This window comes from Bison bison, unplaced genomic scaffold (assembly GCF_000754665.1).
Source record: "Bison bison bison isolate TAMUID 2011002044 unplaced genomic scaffold, Bison_UMD1.0 scf7180017864533, whole genome shotgun sequence".
In the NCBI taxonomy this organism is placed as follows: Eukaryota; Metazoa; Chordata; class Mammalia; order Artiodactyla; family Bovidae; genus Bison; species Bison bison.
The window spans coordinates 10,851,399-10,869,741 of NW_011495082.1; the positions used below are offsets into that span (position 1 = coordinate 10,851,399).

General features: G+C 41.8%; 2 protein-coding genes across 5 annotated transcripts in view; one reads left to right on the forward strand and one right to left on the reverse strand.

The window, feature by feature from the left end:
• The window catches only part of CAST (calpastatin), a 188,348-nt gene extending 175,921 nt beyond the window's left edge, over positions 1 to 12,427 (forward strand). For all 4 annotated transcript variants that reach the window (XM_010831956.1, XM_010831953.1, XM_010831955.1 and 1 more), the window contains 6 exons: positions 734 to 826; positions 2,400 to 2,447; positions 2,870 to 2,962; positions 4,364 to 4,435; positions 9,415 to 9,480; positions 10,372 to 12,427. In XM_010831956.1, the coding sequence (XP_010830258.1) occupies positions 734 to 826; positions 2,400 to 2,447; positions 2,870 to 2,962; positions 4,364 to 4,435; positions 9,415 to 9,465 (357 nt within the window). In that variant the 3' untranslated portion in view covers positions 9,466 to 9,480; positions 10,372 to 12,427. The remainder of the gene's footprint in view (positions 1 to 733; positions 827 to 2,399; positions 2,448 to 2,869; positions 2,963 to 4,363; positions 4,436 to 9,414; positions 9,481 to 10,371) is intronic.
• A 555-nt stretch (positions 12,428 to 12,982) lies between these two features.
• The window catches only part of ERAP1 (endoplasmic reticulum aminopeptidase 1), a 36,881-nt gene continuing 31,520 nt past the window's right edge, over positions 12,983 to 18,343 (reverse strand). Inside the window, exon 19 of the mRNA XM_010831957.1 lies at positions 12,983 to 14,500. Within this exon, the coding sequence (XP_010830259.1) occupies positions 14,345 to 14,500 (156 nt within the window). The 3' untranslated portion in view covers positions 12,983 to 14,344. The remainder of the gene's footprint in view (positions 14,501 to 18,343) is intronic.

Consider the following 18,343-nt stretch of genomic DNA (forward strand, 5'->3'; position numbering starts at 1 on the left):
GGAAAAGACCCTGATGCTGGGAGGGATTGGGGACAGGAGGAGAAGGGGATGACAGAGGATGAGATGGCTGGATGGCATCACTGACTTGATGCACATGAGTTTGGGTGAACTCCGGGAGTTGGTGATGGACAGGGAGGCCTGGCGTGCTGTGGTTCATGGGGTCACAAAGAGTCAGACACGACTGAGCCACTGAACTGAACTGAACTGATAGCCCTGACTTGCCTGGAGTCGGTCTTCCCTGGTGGCTCAGCTGGTAAAGAATCCACCTGCAGTGCAGGAAACCTGGGTTTGATCCCTGCGTTGGAAAGATCCCCTGGAGGAGGGAATGTTAACCCAGTATTCTTACCTGGATAATTCGTCATTGACTTGATGGACATGAGTTTGAGTAAACACCAGAAGTTGGTAATGGACAGGGAAGCCTGGCATGCTGCAGTCCATGGGGTCGCAAAGAGTTGGACACGACTGAGTGACTGAGAATAATTACTTAAAAGCTTATTTCAGTTTAAAATACAAGTAGAAAATTCATAGGTGTGGAATGACAAACAGAAGCACTGGGTTTGCTTTTTTTCCATCAACTGGAAATCTGTTGACATTGTTGCTCTAAGTTACTTATAAAACTTAGAGGGACTATGTTTTGCCTCAGAAATATCCAATAAATGCTGAATGCTGCATTTTCGAATGTGCTAGATGAAGGTAGAACAGAATAGTAATTCTGTATGTTCAATGTTTACAGGAAAAAGCCAAAGCTGAACACAGAGACAAGCTGGGAGAAAGAGATGACACCATCCCACCTAAATACCAACATCTTTTGGATGACAACAAGGAGGTAAATGAAGGTGGTGTCCAGGTTGGATCTATACTCCAAAGCTTTTGAGATTCAAACCTCACTTGAACAGAACACTGTAACAATAGCATAAAAATGTAACATGACTGACACATTTAATCTGTCCCCACTGAGCAGGCTGTCTAGAATTCTGTTTAATATTTATTTGAGCCAGTATCCTTGCATGTTTACTGTGCTGGGCACTGTGGCGTAGAGAGAATTGAAGAATGTTCCATCACTCGCTGATGCTTAACAGTGATTCCGAGGCAGGTACACAGATGAATTCTCTGCAAGAAAAGGCTGTAATAACAATGAATGATATTTGTAATCTTACCTGACACAGAGTCTCTCTGTTGAAGCAGAACAGAAAAAGAGCTAGGATGGAAATAATTCATGGGGCAAATACGATCCAAGGCCTGCTGTCTCTCTTTCTTCCCCAACACCACCACCACTGGTGCTGTTGAGAGCGAAGACCGGCAAAACCATATTCCCAATCGAAAGCTCTGTTGCTCTATCTCAGTACAGCAACAGTATCGTCAAGAAGTTTATCTGTCTTTGTGTCTCTCCTGGTCAGCCTGCTGTGTTCCCTGCCCCTTTCTGTTTGGCTTCTAGATATTAAATAACCCTTTCCAGATCTGTTCATCAGATAAAAACAAGGAAGTCCAAATGACAGTTTCTGTCTCTGCACTGATGATTTGTGAAGGGTTTGACTGTATAGAATACTATCAGCTTCACTGTCTTCTGTTACAGAAATCAGTTCCCCTCACTTGCATTCAGCATTCATGACAGCGCTTGTACACCCTGCTAGAATGCCCCTGCTCTGATGGTCCCATCTGACCCTGCTGTGTTCTTTGGGAAATGTGTTCATTAGTGTCCTGGCCTTTGCCGATGGGAAAATCCCTGATGAGTTGTCCTTGGAATCCTCACTGAAAAAAAATCACCTACAGACCATTTCAGTGCCTCAAATCCTTTTGAAGTGTAATAAGCTGTAGTGGATACGTATATAGTAAAACAGCAAATGAGACATAAAAACACAAGTTACCTTTTGTGATGTTTTAACTAGAGTTAAGCAGTGACAGAGTTGCTAAAATAGTATTTCTTTCACTTCCAGGAACAGATTCATCTTTGCGTTTTCCCCAAGGCTATTGAAATAGTTATGAGATAGTCATTAAGCAAAGCTGGTGAAGAGATAATACGGACCCAGGTTTATCAGTTATGCAAAGTATACAGTTGTCCCTTGGTATCTAGGGGGGGTTAGTTCCAAGACCCCCAGAGACCAAAATCTGAGGGTACTTTAGATCATCTCTGCATTACTCAGAATACCTAATACAGTGCAAGCGCTACATAAGTAGTTGCTAGCATGTGGCAAATTCAAGATTTGCTTTTTGGAAATTCCTAGAATTCTGTATCCCCAAATAGTTTCAATCTGCTGGTTGGTTGAATCTGCCAATGCAGAAGCCACAGATGCAGGGGGATGACTGAACTCCACTGGATAAAGATCATGTAAATACTGACTTACACCTGAGTAAAACCTTTACAACAATTTGTTTAACCAACGGTCTGCTTTGTTTCTAAGGGCACACCCGGGAAGCCAAAGGCATCAGAGAAGCCCAAGGCATCAGAGGTAAATATCATAGCTGTGTATTTCCAGAAACAATTTTTTTAACCTCTAGCTGCAGCTTTCACATTTTAGAAATCTAAAATTCAGTGAATGCCTACCTTGTGCTTGGTCTGATGCCAAGGCATGTATATTAGTATATTATTTCTGTCTTCCCAAGAGCCACTCAACATAGGCAGTTCCATTTTCCAGATTAGAACATCATAGCTCAGAGAATACTCAGCACCTTGTATAACAGAGTGGAAGAAAATGGAGCTGTCAAGATTTTCCTGTTTTAAGATCTCTTTTATAATAGTTTGTTAGGAAAAGAATGCAGCAAGGCTTTCTTTGAACACATTTTCAGGGCTGTGGGGAAATAACCCACAAAGCATCTTTCCCTTGCTTCTCCAAAAAGCAAATCTTGATGGTTATTTCTGTTGATATCTCAGAAACCTGCAGGTGCCCAGGACCCCATTGATGCCCTCTCAGGGGACTTTGACAGCTGTCCCTCGACTACAGAAACCTCGACAGACACACCAAAGGTACTGGGCTTTTTCTTCTTGGCTTTTGTTTTTAATGTATCTCTGTACAAACAACACACACACACACATTATATAATTTTATACCGTAAAATAAACTGATTAATGCCCTAGGAAACTTGAAAAAAATTCTACTTCTCCCCAAACACCATTATTTGGTGTTATTTCTTGTCTTTTTGCATATGTAGGTTTTACATAATTATACTTAGATTCTATATATATATTATATAGAATATATATATTATATATAGAATATTCTATATTCTCCACTTAGATTCTATATATAATACATTTCTTAAGAGTATATCATAAATGTTTTCCATGTTGCTTTATAAGCTCCGTTGCCACCATTTTTGATTGCCACACTATATTGGCTTGTAACAGTACTACTTTATCTGTGGTCATTTAAAAGGAGAGCAGTCCTTCACTGTATACACCATGCCCCTTGCCCTCTGGGCTTTCCTCCCCTTTTCTGCCCTGAGCAGCTCTCCTCCTTACCCCTCAGAGACCAGTTCAAGCATCAGCTGCTCCAGGAAGCTCTCCCTGTCTGCTTCTCCCTTCCCAGGTCAGGGGCTTCTCCTCTGCCATCCCTGCGCTGTGAGTTACCTGTCCTGCGGGCCTCACCCCACTGAGCTGTGGGCTTTAGATAGCAGTCATGTGTCTGGTAGCTCTGTGGCCAGCATCAGCAAAATGCCTGGTGCATAGCAGAGGAGATCGAATGTGAATGGGGAAAAAAGTGTAATCCACCAAATAGGAGGAAAAGTGAAGAAAAAAAGTGTAATCCACCAAATAGGAGGAAAAGTGAAATGAGTGTCCTCCGTTGTTATTTTCAGAATAAAATGCATGTGGTTTCAGCGGGTATTAAACATATTTCCCAGTCACTGAATTGCGAGTCTTCCCTATCTTGCGTGATTTAATTTCTAGATCACATCAGTATCCTATTTCTCAACTCCTAGAACCTCATCAATAATGCCTTTTTGGTGAATGGACTTTACTTTTGTATGTGACTGGCCCTAGCTCACTCTGGTTGCTTCCACTGTTAGATTATTCTTCCATAATTCTGAAAGCAGTGTCCTCTTGGCACATAGAAACCAGTCCTGATAGAACCAGGCTCTATTTTGATAAGCAAAATACAGTCTGAGTGCATCGTGAAAATTGGCAGGGCGTCAACGTGAGTCGCCTTTTCCTCATTTTTTTCCCTTCTTACCTCCCACTTTGAACACCTGTGTGTACATTCACTGTGGTTCAAAAAGTCATGACTGTGAAATACTCAATTTTTCATTATTTAAACTGGAGATTCCAGGCTCCTAAAAAGAAGAGTCTGGATCGATTTGCTTGCAGCAGCAGTTAATTGCTAGATGGAGTGTTGACCGCAGCAGCTTCATTACATCTCCTCTGCTCTAGGACAAAGACAAGAAGCCTGCTTCCAGTGCCGAAGCACCTAGGAATGGCGGGAAAGCAAAGGATTCCACAAAGGTAAGTTCAAAGCTCGGTCGTGTCCGACTGTTTGTGACCTTCATGGACTGTAGCCCGCCAGGCTCCTCCATCCATGGGATTTTCCAGGCAAGAGTACTGGAGTGGGTTGCCATTTCCTTCTCCAGGGCATCTTCCTGACTCAGGGATCCAACCAGGGGCTCCTGCACTGCAGGAAGACTCTACCATATAAGCCACCAGGGAAGCCCCCACCAGAGCAGTAAATAGATGACAAATGAGCTTGGCAATTACAGGGAACGGCACGTTCTTAGTCATTTACTTTCTGCTTGGGGTCTATTTAGAATAAGACCATTTTTAAGTACTATCTATACCTTAGAACGTCTTGCCAAAGAAACTGAAGTTTTAAAGATTTTTTTTTAAATTATTTATTTTAATTGGAGGTTAATTCCATTACAATATTGTAGTGGTTTTTGCCATACATTGACATGAATCAGCCATGATATATATTATTTTTTAAAGTAATCGATACTTAAGTACCAATATTACTTATCAATAATCAGTATTCAGTAAGTATCAACTTACTGAAGGAACAAAGATTCGGAACACAATTGAAGCGTGCTGCATTGCCAGCCGTTGTCACACAAAGTCCCAGTGTCAGCTGTGCTGGTCTGGAGTGAGCGGAGGCCCTCTCCCTTCATCAGCCCCAAACGCCTTGCACTCCCTTGTTGCTACTTTCCCCTACCGTGTGCAGAAAGCCTCGCCTTCTACTTAAAGAGAAAACTGAGGGTGCCTTGCAGGAAATAACCAAGACCCCTTCCTATCTTCCTCCTAATAAACCCACTCTCCCCTCCTTGTCTGCAGCCCCTTCTCTCTCTTTCTCAAGGGGTCACTAACTCTCTCCAGGCTTCCCTGGTTGCTCAGCTGGTAAAGAATCCACCAGCAATGCAGGAGACCAGGGTTTGATCCCCAGGTTGGGAAGATCCCCTGGAGAAGGAAAAGGCTACCCATTCCGGTATGCTGGCCTGGAGAATTCCATGAACTGTGTAGTCCATGGGGTCCCAAAGAGTCAGTCCTGAATATTCACTGGAAGGACTGATTCTAAAGCTGAAACTCCAATACTTTGGCCACGTGATGCAAAGAACCAACTCATTGGAAAAGACCCTGATGCTGGGAAAGATTGAAGGAGGGGGGAGAAGGGGACAACAGAGGATGAGATGGTGGGATGGCATCACCAACTCGATGGACATGAGTTTGAGTAGGCTCCGGGAGTTGGTGATGGACAGGGAAGCCTGGCGTGCTGCAGTCCATGGGGTCGCAAAGAGTCGGACATGGCTGAGCAAGTGAACTGAACTGTCTCCAGTATCTCTGTCTCAATTCATTTCCTTTGTAGCACAAACATATTCAAGCTCTTCAACAACTCAAAGCCCTATTCCCTCCATCCCTTCACCTCCTTGGAAGATCTGTCTGTGACCCCTGCTCCCCCTCCTTGGGCTCCCCCTGAGAACAGCAGTGACATGCTGGTTGCTGTACTGTTTCCTTATCAGCCCTTAGTTTGCTTGTTCTCTCGGGGTGTGCTTTGGGACGTTAGATTTGATGCTGTAATGACTGAGACTTTGGGATGGGTGAATATTTTATAACTTCACCTGCCCAAAGACCCAGACTAACACTTCCTACCTCACATTTCCACTTGGATAAACATTGACAGTATAGATCCGTATACATTATTAGATCAAGTCTAAATTGCCACCAATTATTAAGAAAAAAGTCAACAGTTTGATTACGACGTTAGTCATCATAACAGCAAATTAAGACATGTTAAAATATGTGTGCGTGGCAAAGGAGATGACACCACCAGAGAATGTAGTTTCTGTGAATCTTGGAACAGGAAAGTAGTATAGAGAACTAGAGAAGCTCTTACAGTCTCTGAGATCCAATATACTCACATTAAATACTAGTAGTCTTTCCTCCCAAGTGGTACCTCATTTTTCACATTGTTATAGAAAGCAGAACTGAGACTAATGAGCGGATCTGGTTTCTTAGAGCTGGGCGTTAATGCAGCATGGCACTTTGAAAGTTTCCTATTATTAAAATGACTCAAACTGTGGTTAGGAAAGGGATGGAAGTTGGATTGGATAAACAACTTCTGGGTCCCCTCCAATTCTAAAACCATAGTATTCAAATGGTTATGACTGTTAATTCCAATTATAACGAGAAATAAAAGATACAGGTCCAGAAACAATAATCCAGCTGCATCCAAACTCTTAAAAAGCAAGATAGTGAGTTCTGGTTCAAGGTGGTGATGCAGAAAAGATCAGCTCGCCTCGTACCATGGAAACACCAGATCTACAGCTGCATACACAACAATTTCCTCTAGGAAAAAACTCCTACAGTGATATGAATGACTCCTATCCATCAGGCCAATAAAAGAAGGCCAGCATTAAAGAAGGTAGAAGAGGCTGGGACAGACTCTTGACATAAATCCAGTCCTAACACAGTCAACTCACCGTCAGAAGGAAACTCAAAACTCAGAGCTTCTCCTGAAGAGCAAATTAGGTTGAACCCCCACGGCAGCACCCCAACATTTAAAGACCACCTGAGAAATGAGCACACAAAACTTCTAGCTTTGGGAAGCCAATGGAGTTTGTGTCCAGAAGGCCATAGCAAACTGAGGAAAGCTTCTTCAAGAGCTCATGAGCTCAGACGCACCCGCCCCCCCAACCAAGCAATCAGAGCTACAGTTCTTAGCCGGCCACTATCCCCAGAGTGCTGCACAGACCACAGACCAAAACACGCCCCAGCTTTCTGTGTAAGAGGCCTCCTTGCTGGTCCTGAAGCTCCGGTGTGAGAAGCAGGCTTCCGATTTGGTAGAAGATGCCCAGATGTGCTCTTAGGAGACATCAGCTGGGTGCTCACCACCACTGAGCTATTTCTCCATCTCACTCCAGGCCACCAGTATCTCCCAGAAAAGGGGCTTTGACGCTTACCTAGAGGCCAAATTTTTGTAACTGCCCCCCAGAGGGATACTTCCTGATCACCTGCTGTGGCCCTTCAAGACTATTATGTTTGTATATTGAACCAATGAAGATAAAATAGGCTGCTTACAGTGTTTGGAGATAATCAAGAGTCAGGGCAGGGTTTAACAGTAAAGTTCATCTGCTACACGAGGCTACTCCTTCAAGACTGGAAGAGGTGGCTGTTTTATCTAATGCACACAGACCAACACAGAGAGTCAAAGAAAATGAAGAAATGGAAGAATACATTCCAAACGATTAAAACCTCAGGATAGAAACCTTAATGAAGCGGTTTACCTGATGAGTTCAAAGTAACAGTCATAAAGATGCTCACCAAACTTGGGAGAAGAATGGATGAACACAGTGAGAACTTCAACAAAGATATGGGAAAAATACAAGAAAGTAACAGACAGTCACAGAGCTGAAGAAGACAGTAACGGAACCAAAAAACACACTGGAGAGGTTCAACAGCAGACTAGAAGCAGAAGTACGGATCCAGGAACTCAAGGACAGAGCAACGGGACTCACCCAGTCAAAGCAGCAAAAGAAAGATAGCCAAAAAGACTTATCAGACAATATCACGCAGACCCACACAGATGAACATTTGCATTATAGGAGTCCCAAAAGGAGAAGCAAGAGAGAAAGAGACCAAGAACTTATTGACATAAATAATGGCTAAAACCTTCCCTAACCTGGGGAAGGAAACGGACATTCATAACCAGGAAGCCCAGATGCTTTCAAATAACTTCTTATTTGAATCCAAAGACACCCACACCAAAGACACATTAAAATGTCAAAAGTTAAAGACAAGGAGAGGAATTTGAGTATACCAAAAGAAAAACAACTTTTTACATACAAGGGGCCTCTGTTAAGACTCTCAGCAGATTTTCAACAGAAATTTTGCAGGCCAGAAAAGGAGTATCATGATATATTTTCAAAGTGCTGAAAGAAAAAAACGCCAAGAATATTCTCTTCTTAGAAAAACTGTCATTCAGGAAAAAAATTTTCCCAATAAGCAAAAGCTAAAGGAGTTCATCACCATTAAACCAGTTTTACAAGTAATGTTAAAAAGACTTCTTTAAGCTGAAAAGGGTGCTAATTAGTAATGGGAGAACAATCAAAGTACAAATCTCACTGGTAAAGGTTAATATACAGCAAAATTCAGAATAATTTAATGTAAAGGTGGTGTATTAATCACTGATAAAGCTAGTAGGAAATTTAAAAGACGAAAGTAATTTAAAAAACAGCTAACTATAATAATTAAGGGATACACAAGATTAAAAAGATATAAAATGGACATCAAAAACAAAACATGAGGGTGATGAGTAAAACTGTAGAGCTTTGGAATGCATTTAAACCTAAGTGATTGTCAACTTAAAATATAACTGTAACCCTTATGGTAACCACAAAGTAGCTGCACGAAAACCTTTGGTAGATACATGAAAGAGAAAGGAACCTACTGTAGGAAATCATCAAATCACAAAAGGAGAGAGCCAGAGAAAAGAGAGCAAAGAAACTACAGAACAGTCAGAAACAGTTCACAGAATGGCAATACGTACACACTTATTAATAAATACTTTGAAAATAATGAGCTGAACTCCCCAGAATACAGAGAGGCAGAATGGATAAAAAAAACATGACATATCTATGTATACTGCCCTTAAGAAACTCACTTCAGATTTAAAGACAGACTGAAAGTGAAGAGATGGAAAAATAAGCCTTGCAAGTGGAAACCAATTATGTTGGCCTTCAAACAAAAAACGAAAGTCTAGAGTAAAACATTTAGAATCACTTAAGGTTATTTTTAGTTTATAAACTTCAAGGGGAAGAATTCAGTGTTTGGACTAAATACTCAAAAAGGACTGTCTTATTTTCCCCTGCTAACTGCCATCTTTTACCTTTTTAAATCTGAAAAACATTTTTCCTCATAAAGCTCTTCTGGTTGATCAGTTTGGGGTACTCAATACAGAAAATAAAGAACTCATTGATGGTTTTTGCTTGTCCTTTTAGGCAAAGGAGGAAACTTCCAAGCCAAAAGCTGATGGAAAAAGTACAAGTTAAAGTTCACACTATTTGGTAAGTTGGGTGTTTGTCACAAATGAAGACCACTGTACCTTCTACCAGCCCGTGTGTTATAGGTGAGAGAAACTAAGTCCATTTCTTGAGTATTTCATGTTCTCTTTATGCTATTGGCAATGAAAGGGACACTGAAATCTGTAGAGTAATTCCCTGAAAAGCAATAAATGGTGCTTCCAGAATGTTTAAAAACATTAATCTTGTAATTAAAAGCTCTTTAAAATATGAGGCCAGGCTTTTAAACAAAATGACCATCTAAGTCTAGTTGACTTTTTGAAACCCAAATGCTCATGACTGCAGGTTACTGTGGCAAAGCAAAATTGACAAGTTACATCTTATGGTGAAATGGCCTTACGATCTAGATATTACCCAAAACACTTGTGGGGTGAGGAGAAGTGCACGCCTACGGTCTGATGGTAATTGCAGGGTTTTGAGAATAGGGCAAAGGAAAAGACTGATAACTTGTGATCATCTTAGTTTTAGAAAGTAAAGCCCTGTGTTTGATTCTACTTTACAGTAACTGAAGAGCTGGTTTGGATGAGGGAGACTCTGACATCTGTCTTGAGAGCTAGGCCCTTATTAATGTCAAAGAGAAGAGGTCTTATTCTAAATGACAAAAGCATATAACTACTTGCTGCAAAAAAATCTAAAAGAAATAACAACGTAGATTAAATTGGATTGGGCTCTCTCACTGTGATTCACTTTTATTTCCTGTAGACGAAGGTATACTGATTAGAACTGCTCCAAAGATTTTCTCCAAAAAAAAAAGTTCTTCTAATTTTCTACTCTAATATCTGCTTAAAGTAAATGCCTCCTTAGATTTATTATGCCTGTAATAAGAAAATAACCTATCAAATGGTTCACTGGATTTTCTTCTTTGAATTTTTCAAGGTATCTGCATATAAAATCTTCAGCGGGTAGATGGTGACTTCTGAAGAAGAAAAGGCTTTGATAACAGAAACAATTTCTGGGTGGCTTGGAGACAGTGGTATTTGCTGAGTCTTTTGACCTCCTAAACATTGTCTGTTATTCTTTTCCTGAAAAGAAACTGAATTTGTCTGGTTCACCTGTGTTATTCTACTGAGTATTGATAAACTTTAAATTTTTAAAAATTGCCTTCAGTTGGGAGAGAAAGGAACTTTATATTTCTAAGAGATACATTTGATAGTTTCTTAAAGCAGCACACAAAAAAGGAAAAACCTTTGCAAACTTTTGCACATTCTCCCCACAGTGCCTGTAAATCTCATTAGCATTTTCAATTTGCACTTATTTTTGTTGTTAGCATTTGGAAAACGATGCCTCACGTGTTCTTCAGTGTTCTGATTTCCCATGACCCCTTTCCTCTTGGACTTGTGGACTGTGTTTGATGTTTCTTTGGGTTGTTGTTTATAAGTCAGTCATAAAATACTGTGCATTGGGCACATGTCTCCTCTTGAGCTGCTAATCGTAGAGACCCTGGACAGACCAGGAAGCACCGCACCCCCCTTTCAGGTTGAACTTCTCTTTGCCAGAGGTTAGGACTTCCGCACCTTGTCCGCAGAGACCCACCGGGACTTGACTCAAGTCAGAAGAGCAAAACGCAGACTCTGTCACTGCATAGCAAGTTTCAAGAATAACAAAACCTAATGCTTAGAATACTCACATGGCTTGATCTCTGCCGCAGTACTGCCTTAAGCTGGGCTTGCCATCCTCTCTCTGTGAAACCGAGCAGCCGCTGTTAGCACAGAGCCATTGCCACGTCAGTCTTGCGCTGTACAGCATGTGGCTTAATGGAAGTTGGGTTTATTGCCAAAAACAAAAACAAACTTCTGCTTAAAAATAAAGAAAAAAGATCTTTTTAACATTAAAAAAAATAATCTGTTTTTTTTTCCCCCATAGCCATTTAAGAACTAGGGAGGGTCTGATATCCGACAACTTGGAAAGGTTTCTCATATTTTTCTGAATGGTTGATGAACATAGCACTGATGAAATTAAATTATCAAAATCCCATCTTCATTTTCTGATAGTGAACGCAGGAAAAGATATCAGGTACACATCATAAAACTGATTTGGAATTCCTGCTTTCAGAGAGTACAGCCTTCCTTAGCATCTGTTTAAACTATTTCTTAGGACTTGGCAATTTCACTAAAAATTAGTAGTATCACTGATACTGTCTAATGGGGTAGGAGGCAAGCAAAATAACAATACTATTCATAATGGGTATCCAATTCTATTAATACTAACAATTCTCTTTAAAAATCATGCATATGCCTGAGATTGCAAACTTCATCCACTTCAAATGCTCTGTCTTCATCTCATGAGAGGTAAAGGCATTATTAGTCTAAATCTGGGAAAGATAAGCCAGGATTATGGTAATTTAAACAGACCTTTTCAAGGCACTAACAAGAAAATAAACACTTTTCCTGAGGGATTTTAACTATGTGTCTGTAAGTAGTACAAAGTTGTTTTAAAAAAAAAAATGAAACCTTTGACATTGACAGATGTGTTTGCAAAGATATGACTCCAGTATTACTAATTTACATGCATATATCAAGTGTTTTTTTAATTACATACCAAATCCAGAGATTTTAAGAAATGCCTGTAAAAGTAAACATTTATTTAAGGTTCTCTGAATATGCCTTTTGTTTATTCAAAATGTCTTCAAGACTTGGGTGTCTGCTGGTAATTAATGATGAACTGAGTAAGCTACAGGATCTAAATCAGTCCTTTTTACCCATCTAATTCGCAGTAAATAATTGCAAATACTTGCTTAGAGGTAAATAACATTTTTTATTACCAAAAAGGGTTTTGCACATTGTTGCGGTGATGTGTGTCTCTTTAGAAAACGGACTTCTCCAAAAGCAAATGAAAATAGGTTCCTCAGGTGACCAAAACGGAAAACCACTATGTCCATGTTTCATTACTCAAGATACAAGATGCAATTAAAGGAAAGTATTTTACATTAAAATCTTGGCTTTGTATGTTTTTTAGAAGGAAAACACCTGGGGGGTAGAAATGACCAGTGATTTCTGTTTTTTCGTTCTTAAACCATGAAGTCAGGCAGTATATATAAAAATGGAATTATAAACACATTTATGTCCTGAAAAGACCTTCTATTCCATAGTGTGTTAGAACACATTGACATTTTTCATATCCTATTCCTTTATCTTAAGTTTTGCAATATATTAAACTCATAAAAGATTTCAACTCCAACAACACCATACCTGGTCTTCGCTTAGGCTGATATAAGCAAGTCGTTTCCATTTCACAGTAGCTTACATTTAGTAGAGTCTGCAGTGCTCACTCAGAGAAGGCAATGGCACCCCACTCCAGTACTCTTGCCTGGAGGATCCCAGGGACAGAGGAGCCTGGTGGGCTGCGGTCCATGGGGTCACTAAGAGTCAGACATGACTGAGCGACTTCACTTTCACTTTTCACTTTTCACTTTCATGCACTGGAGAAGGAAATAGCAACTCACTCCAGTGTTCTTGCCTGGAGAATCCCAGGGACGGAGGAGCCTGGTAGGCTGCAGTCCATGGGGTCACACAGAGTCAGACACAACTGCAGCGACTTAGCAGCAACAGCAGCAGCAGTGCCCACTGGCAATAAACAACAAGTTATTTAGGGATTATAAACCAGACCATCTCAACTTCTGTCAGCCCCATCTCCTCCTACCTTCAGTCTTTCCCAGCATCAGGGTCTTTTCAAATGAGTCACTTCTTCAACGGTTGGATGGCATCACCGACTCAATGGACATGAGTTTGATTAAATTCCGGAAACTGGTGATGGACAGGGAGGCCCGGCGTGCTGTAGTCCATGGGGTCACAAACAGTCGGACACGACTGAGCAACTGAACTGAACTGAACTGAAACCAGACCAAATAAGAAACAGGGAGGGAAGCATTGCCTACCGAAGGATCAATAGCCCTCAGGTTCAACTTCCAATGAAAGGTTTCTCTCCTAGACCTGAAAGCACTCTGCTTTTTCAGAAGGGACACTGCTGGTCAGTGGCCTTGAGGAAACAGATGGCACCCTCTAATTAGGATTATCTCAGGAGGGGTCTGTGGAAGGTGTTTGTGGAGTTTTTGTTTTGTTTTGCTTTTAACAAGAATATGAGCAGGCTGTATGAAAACCGCAAGTCCAGACAGGACTAATGAAAGCCAGGCTTCCACTTCTCCCTGCAGAGTTGAGAGAAGGAAGCATCTTACTAGCACAGAGATGCAGAAGGCTGGTGGGAAAGAGGGCCACCTCCCTGGAGCTGAGCCCTTCGGCTGGAGGCCAGCCTGAGGCTACCTGCAAGGGAGGGGGCAATAAAGACCCTCACCTGCTCTCTCCCCAACCCCAGCTCTGATCTGCCCTCCTGGGAGTGCAGCCGAAGCTGGAGGACAGGGAAGCCTCGTGATGTGGCCGGACAGGTCTGCCCCTGGGCAAGCAGCAAGCGGGAGAAAGTTGGATGGAGAGGGGGCATTCTGGCTCAGTGAGCGCCCCAGAGGTTCATGGTTCAGTAGTCATCACTGTTGAGTCTTCTCAGGAGACTGATGCAGCAGCGTACGAATGACAAACGTGTGGGGAGCAGGGGTGTGGAGACCACGGGGCTTCAATATACAATATAAGAAGAAAAAGGAACTTTACTTCTCCACAGTAGGGAACCCCCGACCTGGGTGTACATTTCAGGGTCACACCTATAATGGAACATGTGGTGGCAGCAACTCCCTGAGGAAAACGTGAAGCAGTGGTCTTCACGAAAAGGAAGGAGTGCAATGAATTGAAGGGGCAAGAAGCATCTTCAGTGGGTGCCAAGCTGGACCATCTCCACTTCAAAAATATTCACATTCAACAAAAGTTTGCAGATTACACATCACAGGAACCAACCAAGAGCCGAACCATTATAGCAGATTAAGCTTCTCATTTTGCAGCCACGCTCTGATCTTATCAAAATTCTTATCCATCCAACGTATGTTTTCCTCGATAGTTTCGATGGTTTGTTGAACACAACGGAGCTGAGACCCATTTTCCTTCAAAGAGCTGAAGAATTCTTTTACCTTGTGGGGGAAAAATCAGGCTTTTAAAATTTTGTTTTCAGGTTACACAAATGTAAGTTCAGGCTAGTTAAAACTGAAGCCAGAATTCCAGCATTTGTCAAAATTCTACAGAGAAGGCAGGGCCAGGTGTCTGGATACGATTATGTACATAAACTTGAGCTCTGAAATGAGCTCATGCCTCATGATGTCAAGCGTTGTGTTTTTTGTTTTTTTTTTTTTCTCTCTGCAGCTTTTTAAAATTTATTCACAGTTGCCAGATTCTAAAAGACTTTGGGGTTTACCATTTTATAATTAAGTTTTAATCTTGTGTATCTATTTTATGTGTCGTCTGTGACATATGCACTGATGCAAACTTAACATTTTTAAATGTGTCTGAAAAAAGCAGAATGTGCAGAATCTCTTCTTTGCCAAGCCAAACAGTTTCAGCCACATAAAGTGCAGTCTTTCTCTATGGCCCTGGCCACGTATGTTATTATAGAAACACTGCAGGGAGTGGGGTTCTTAGCAAGTTATGGTGGTAATACCCCAAACCTTGCCAATTTTTTTTCTCCTAATCCACAATTGATGTATTGTTCCCTCAAGATAAAATCCACACAACATTCCCCACGGTTTTAGAGAGATAAGAGTTGTTTGGCTATCTCCTCGAAAATATCTGCTGTTGTTTCTCTGCTGGGTGTTTTATCCCCTTTAAGCTCACAGGAGGAATAGGTTGGCTTGGCAACAGCATTGACCATTGTGCTACTCTCTCTCACCGTCAAGGGTTCTTAACTTTTTCCCATAAATTTTCACAGCATTAATCCATCAATTTTTGATTTCGTAGACAGGAAGCAAGTCTCGGCCAAGATGTTTTATTTATTCAGCATGGATTCCAGACAGTTAATTCCTTAAAAACCCATGTCATAATCATAAGTTTGGGGAGACGAGGTGGGGAAGAATAGGCTTTTGAAAGATCAAATTCCAATTTTAAATGATTCAGGGTTGTTTTAAAATTAAATCTCAGTAGAACTTTTCAGCAAGCTGAAGGCATGCCTTCCTGCTATAACAACCTAGAGAACACCCTGCTTCACTGTCCTGCCTTAAATTGTAGCTCAACCTACTGTTTTTCTATCAGAATTCAAGGTTAATTAATATGCTATTTAAAAAAATCACTCTGGGCAATATCCTTCGATAAACCATCAAGGAAAAAAATATGAAAAAGAAAATGTGTGTGGCTGAGTCACTTTGCTATGCAAGAAAAATTAACATTGTAAGTCAACTATACTTCAATAAAATGTAAAAAATTTAAAAATCACTCTAGGCACACTTTAGTCAAACCATATCAACGGTTTTACTAATTGGTCAAATTAATTAGTCCTAAAGAAGCTTAACACAATAGTACTAAAAGATACCTATAAGAGCTCTAATAAAGCCGGTTGTTAACCCCTGCCTTTCAACTTTTCCGGACCCAGATTTATCACTCCTATCTTCATCTGCCTTGGGAAATCCAGCATCTCAGCTGAGGACATAGATGATTCACACTTGCCTCCTTGAGAACATTTTCTGTGCAATAAGCAGCCTGATCTATGGGTGGAGTAAATGATTAACTTCTCCAGGACTCAGATTGCTCATCTGTAACACTGCAGAGTGATGGTGAGGATGCCGTTGTGTAATGTGGGTGAACTGCAGAACCTAAAGCCCAGAGGGTGTACCAGGGACTCACCCACATCCGTTTCTTCATGAACACTGACTCTGCTACTTACTCATTCCTCTGGCTTAATTACTGCACAAGACACTGAGGATGAGGCCATGAGTCAGGCAAGCACCCTGTCCTCACGGAGCTTACAGTCTGCCAGAGGAGACAAGAAGTGAACTAGGATGACTCTGCACTGCAGTGGAGAAAAATAAGCCCAGGCCATGATCGCAACTGGGGAGGAGGTGGCCTGCCTTTGACAAAGTGGTCTGTAGAGGTAATGCCACTTGAGCTCGGGCCTCTAAAACGAACCTTCCCAGTCTAAAGCTGGGGACAGAGCAAGCCAGGAAGAAGAAGGAAAAAGTGCGGAGGCTTCGAGCTGGGAGAAACACCCAGTGGGGCCCAGGAGCAGAGGGAGGCTGAGTGGCTGAGACGGGGAACACAGAAGTGTGCGGGAATGAGCCGGAGAGGTGGGCTGGGGCCAGGTCATCGCGGACTCACCCACACGGGAAGGAGAGGTTTGAGACGTTAAGAGCAATGGGCAAGAGTTCCAAGAAAGGGTCAGTCCGCCATGGGTTGGTTTTCAGGATGGAAAATGGTTTGGTGCTGGCCAAGTGGCAGGAGGAAGGCCAATCAGGAGGTTATCACTGTAGACCCAGGCAAGAGATGAGAAAGGCTTGGCTGCGCTAAGAGCAGCGAGGCGCAGAGATGATGGACAGCCGGAAGCAGAGCCAACAGGACTCAGGAGGAAGTGGAGGCAAGGGGAAGGAAGGGCTCGGGATGGTGCCTGCATTTAAATGTCAGCACCACACGTCCCATTCTGATAACATGTCAGGCTCTTTCATTTACATGTCCTGAAGCAGGGGTTTTGTACCTGATGCTTCCTCTGCACACAACACTCTCCTAAACGTCTCCATTTCCGTCTGCACCTGCTCACATGCCCACTCGTCATCCGACAGAACAGCATCATCCCTTACCCACTCAGTCACTCTCCTTCCCCTTCCTTATTCATCTTCAGGGCATATAACTACCCGACATAGGCTGATGTGTTCCTGACTGTCTGATTCTCCTGGTAGAATATAAGCTCTGTGAGGACAGGGACTTTGTATATCCTGTTTCATCACTGTAGCCCTGACACCTAAAACCGTAACTGCTGGAGAGTAAGAATGAAATACGTCTTGAATGAATTAATGAGAAAATAAATGAATGATCAATCAATAAATGAAATCTTTTGTTGCTACACATCGTCACAGCCCCTGGCTGGTTCTGCAGTCATCACACAGAGTATGTCTGCCGTAGACCTCACTAGAAGGTCAAGCTTGAATTATTGTGTGCAAATTAATTTTACAAGCCTGGGTGAGACTACTGAAAAACTGGAGAAATAAGGGGTGTCATATTTCTTTTTCATTTTTCAAAGCAGTCTCTATCAAGTTAGATCAGGGAACTACACAACTGAACCATTCCTAAAAAAGTGAATATTAGGCTCTTGGCTTTTATCTAAACGCAACATTTTTCAAGCCATGTAAAATGTGTTCTACAACTTTACCATAGAGAACAAACACTGTTAGAGGAGAGCCAGGCTTCCCAGGTGGCTCAGTGGGTAAAGAATCTGCCTGCAATGCAGGAGTTGTAGGAGCTGAGGGTTTGATCCCTGGGTTGGGAAGATCCCCTGGAGAACAGCATGACAACCCACTCCAGTGTTCTTGCCTGGAGAATCACACGGACAGAGGAGCCTACAGTCCATAGGGTCGCAAAGAGCTGGACACAACTGAAGTGGCTGAGCACACACACATGCACCACAACAAAATGACCCATTAAGACTGAAGTTTGCTTTTGTGGAAACCTTGCATGTTCCATGGGTCTCTCTTGCCTGACAATAACTCATACTGTTTTCTCATCTTTCCTTGGCTGCTAGGAAGCTGTGATAAATGTAGAGTACAACTGCAATAAATTGTCCTCAGCATAAATCCCTCATAAAATTACCTCTTTCTGAACATTATGCAGCTTTTTGTTAACATTGTTTTATATATAGACCTTACAAGTGGCCTAAAATTCTTTCTGAAAGTAGATAGTACATAAAGTAAGTAATGGGAAACCATGAGCTTGAATAACGGAGAACCTAGTTTCCAGACCGGCCTCTTTCAAAATAACGTAGATGATCACTTCAGTCACTT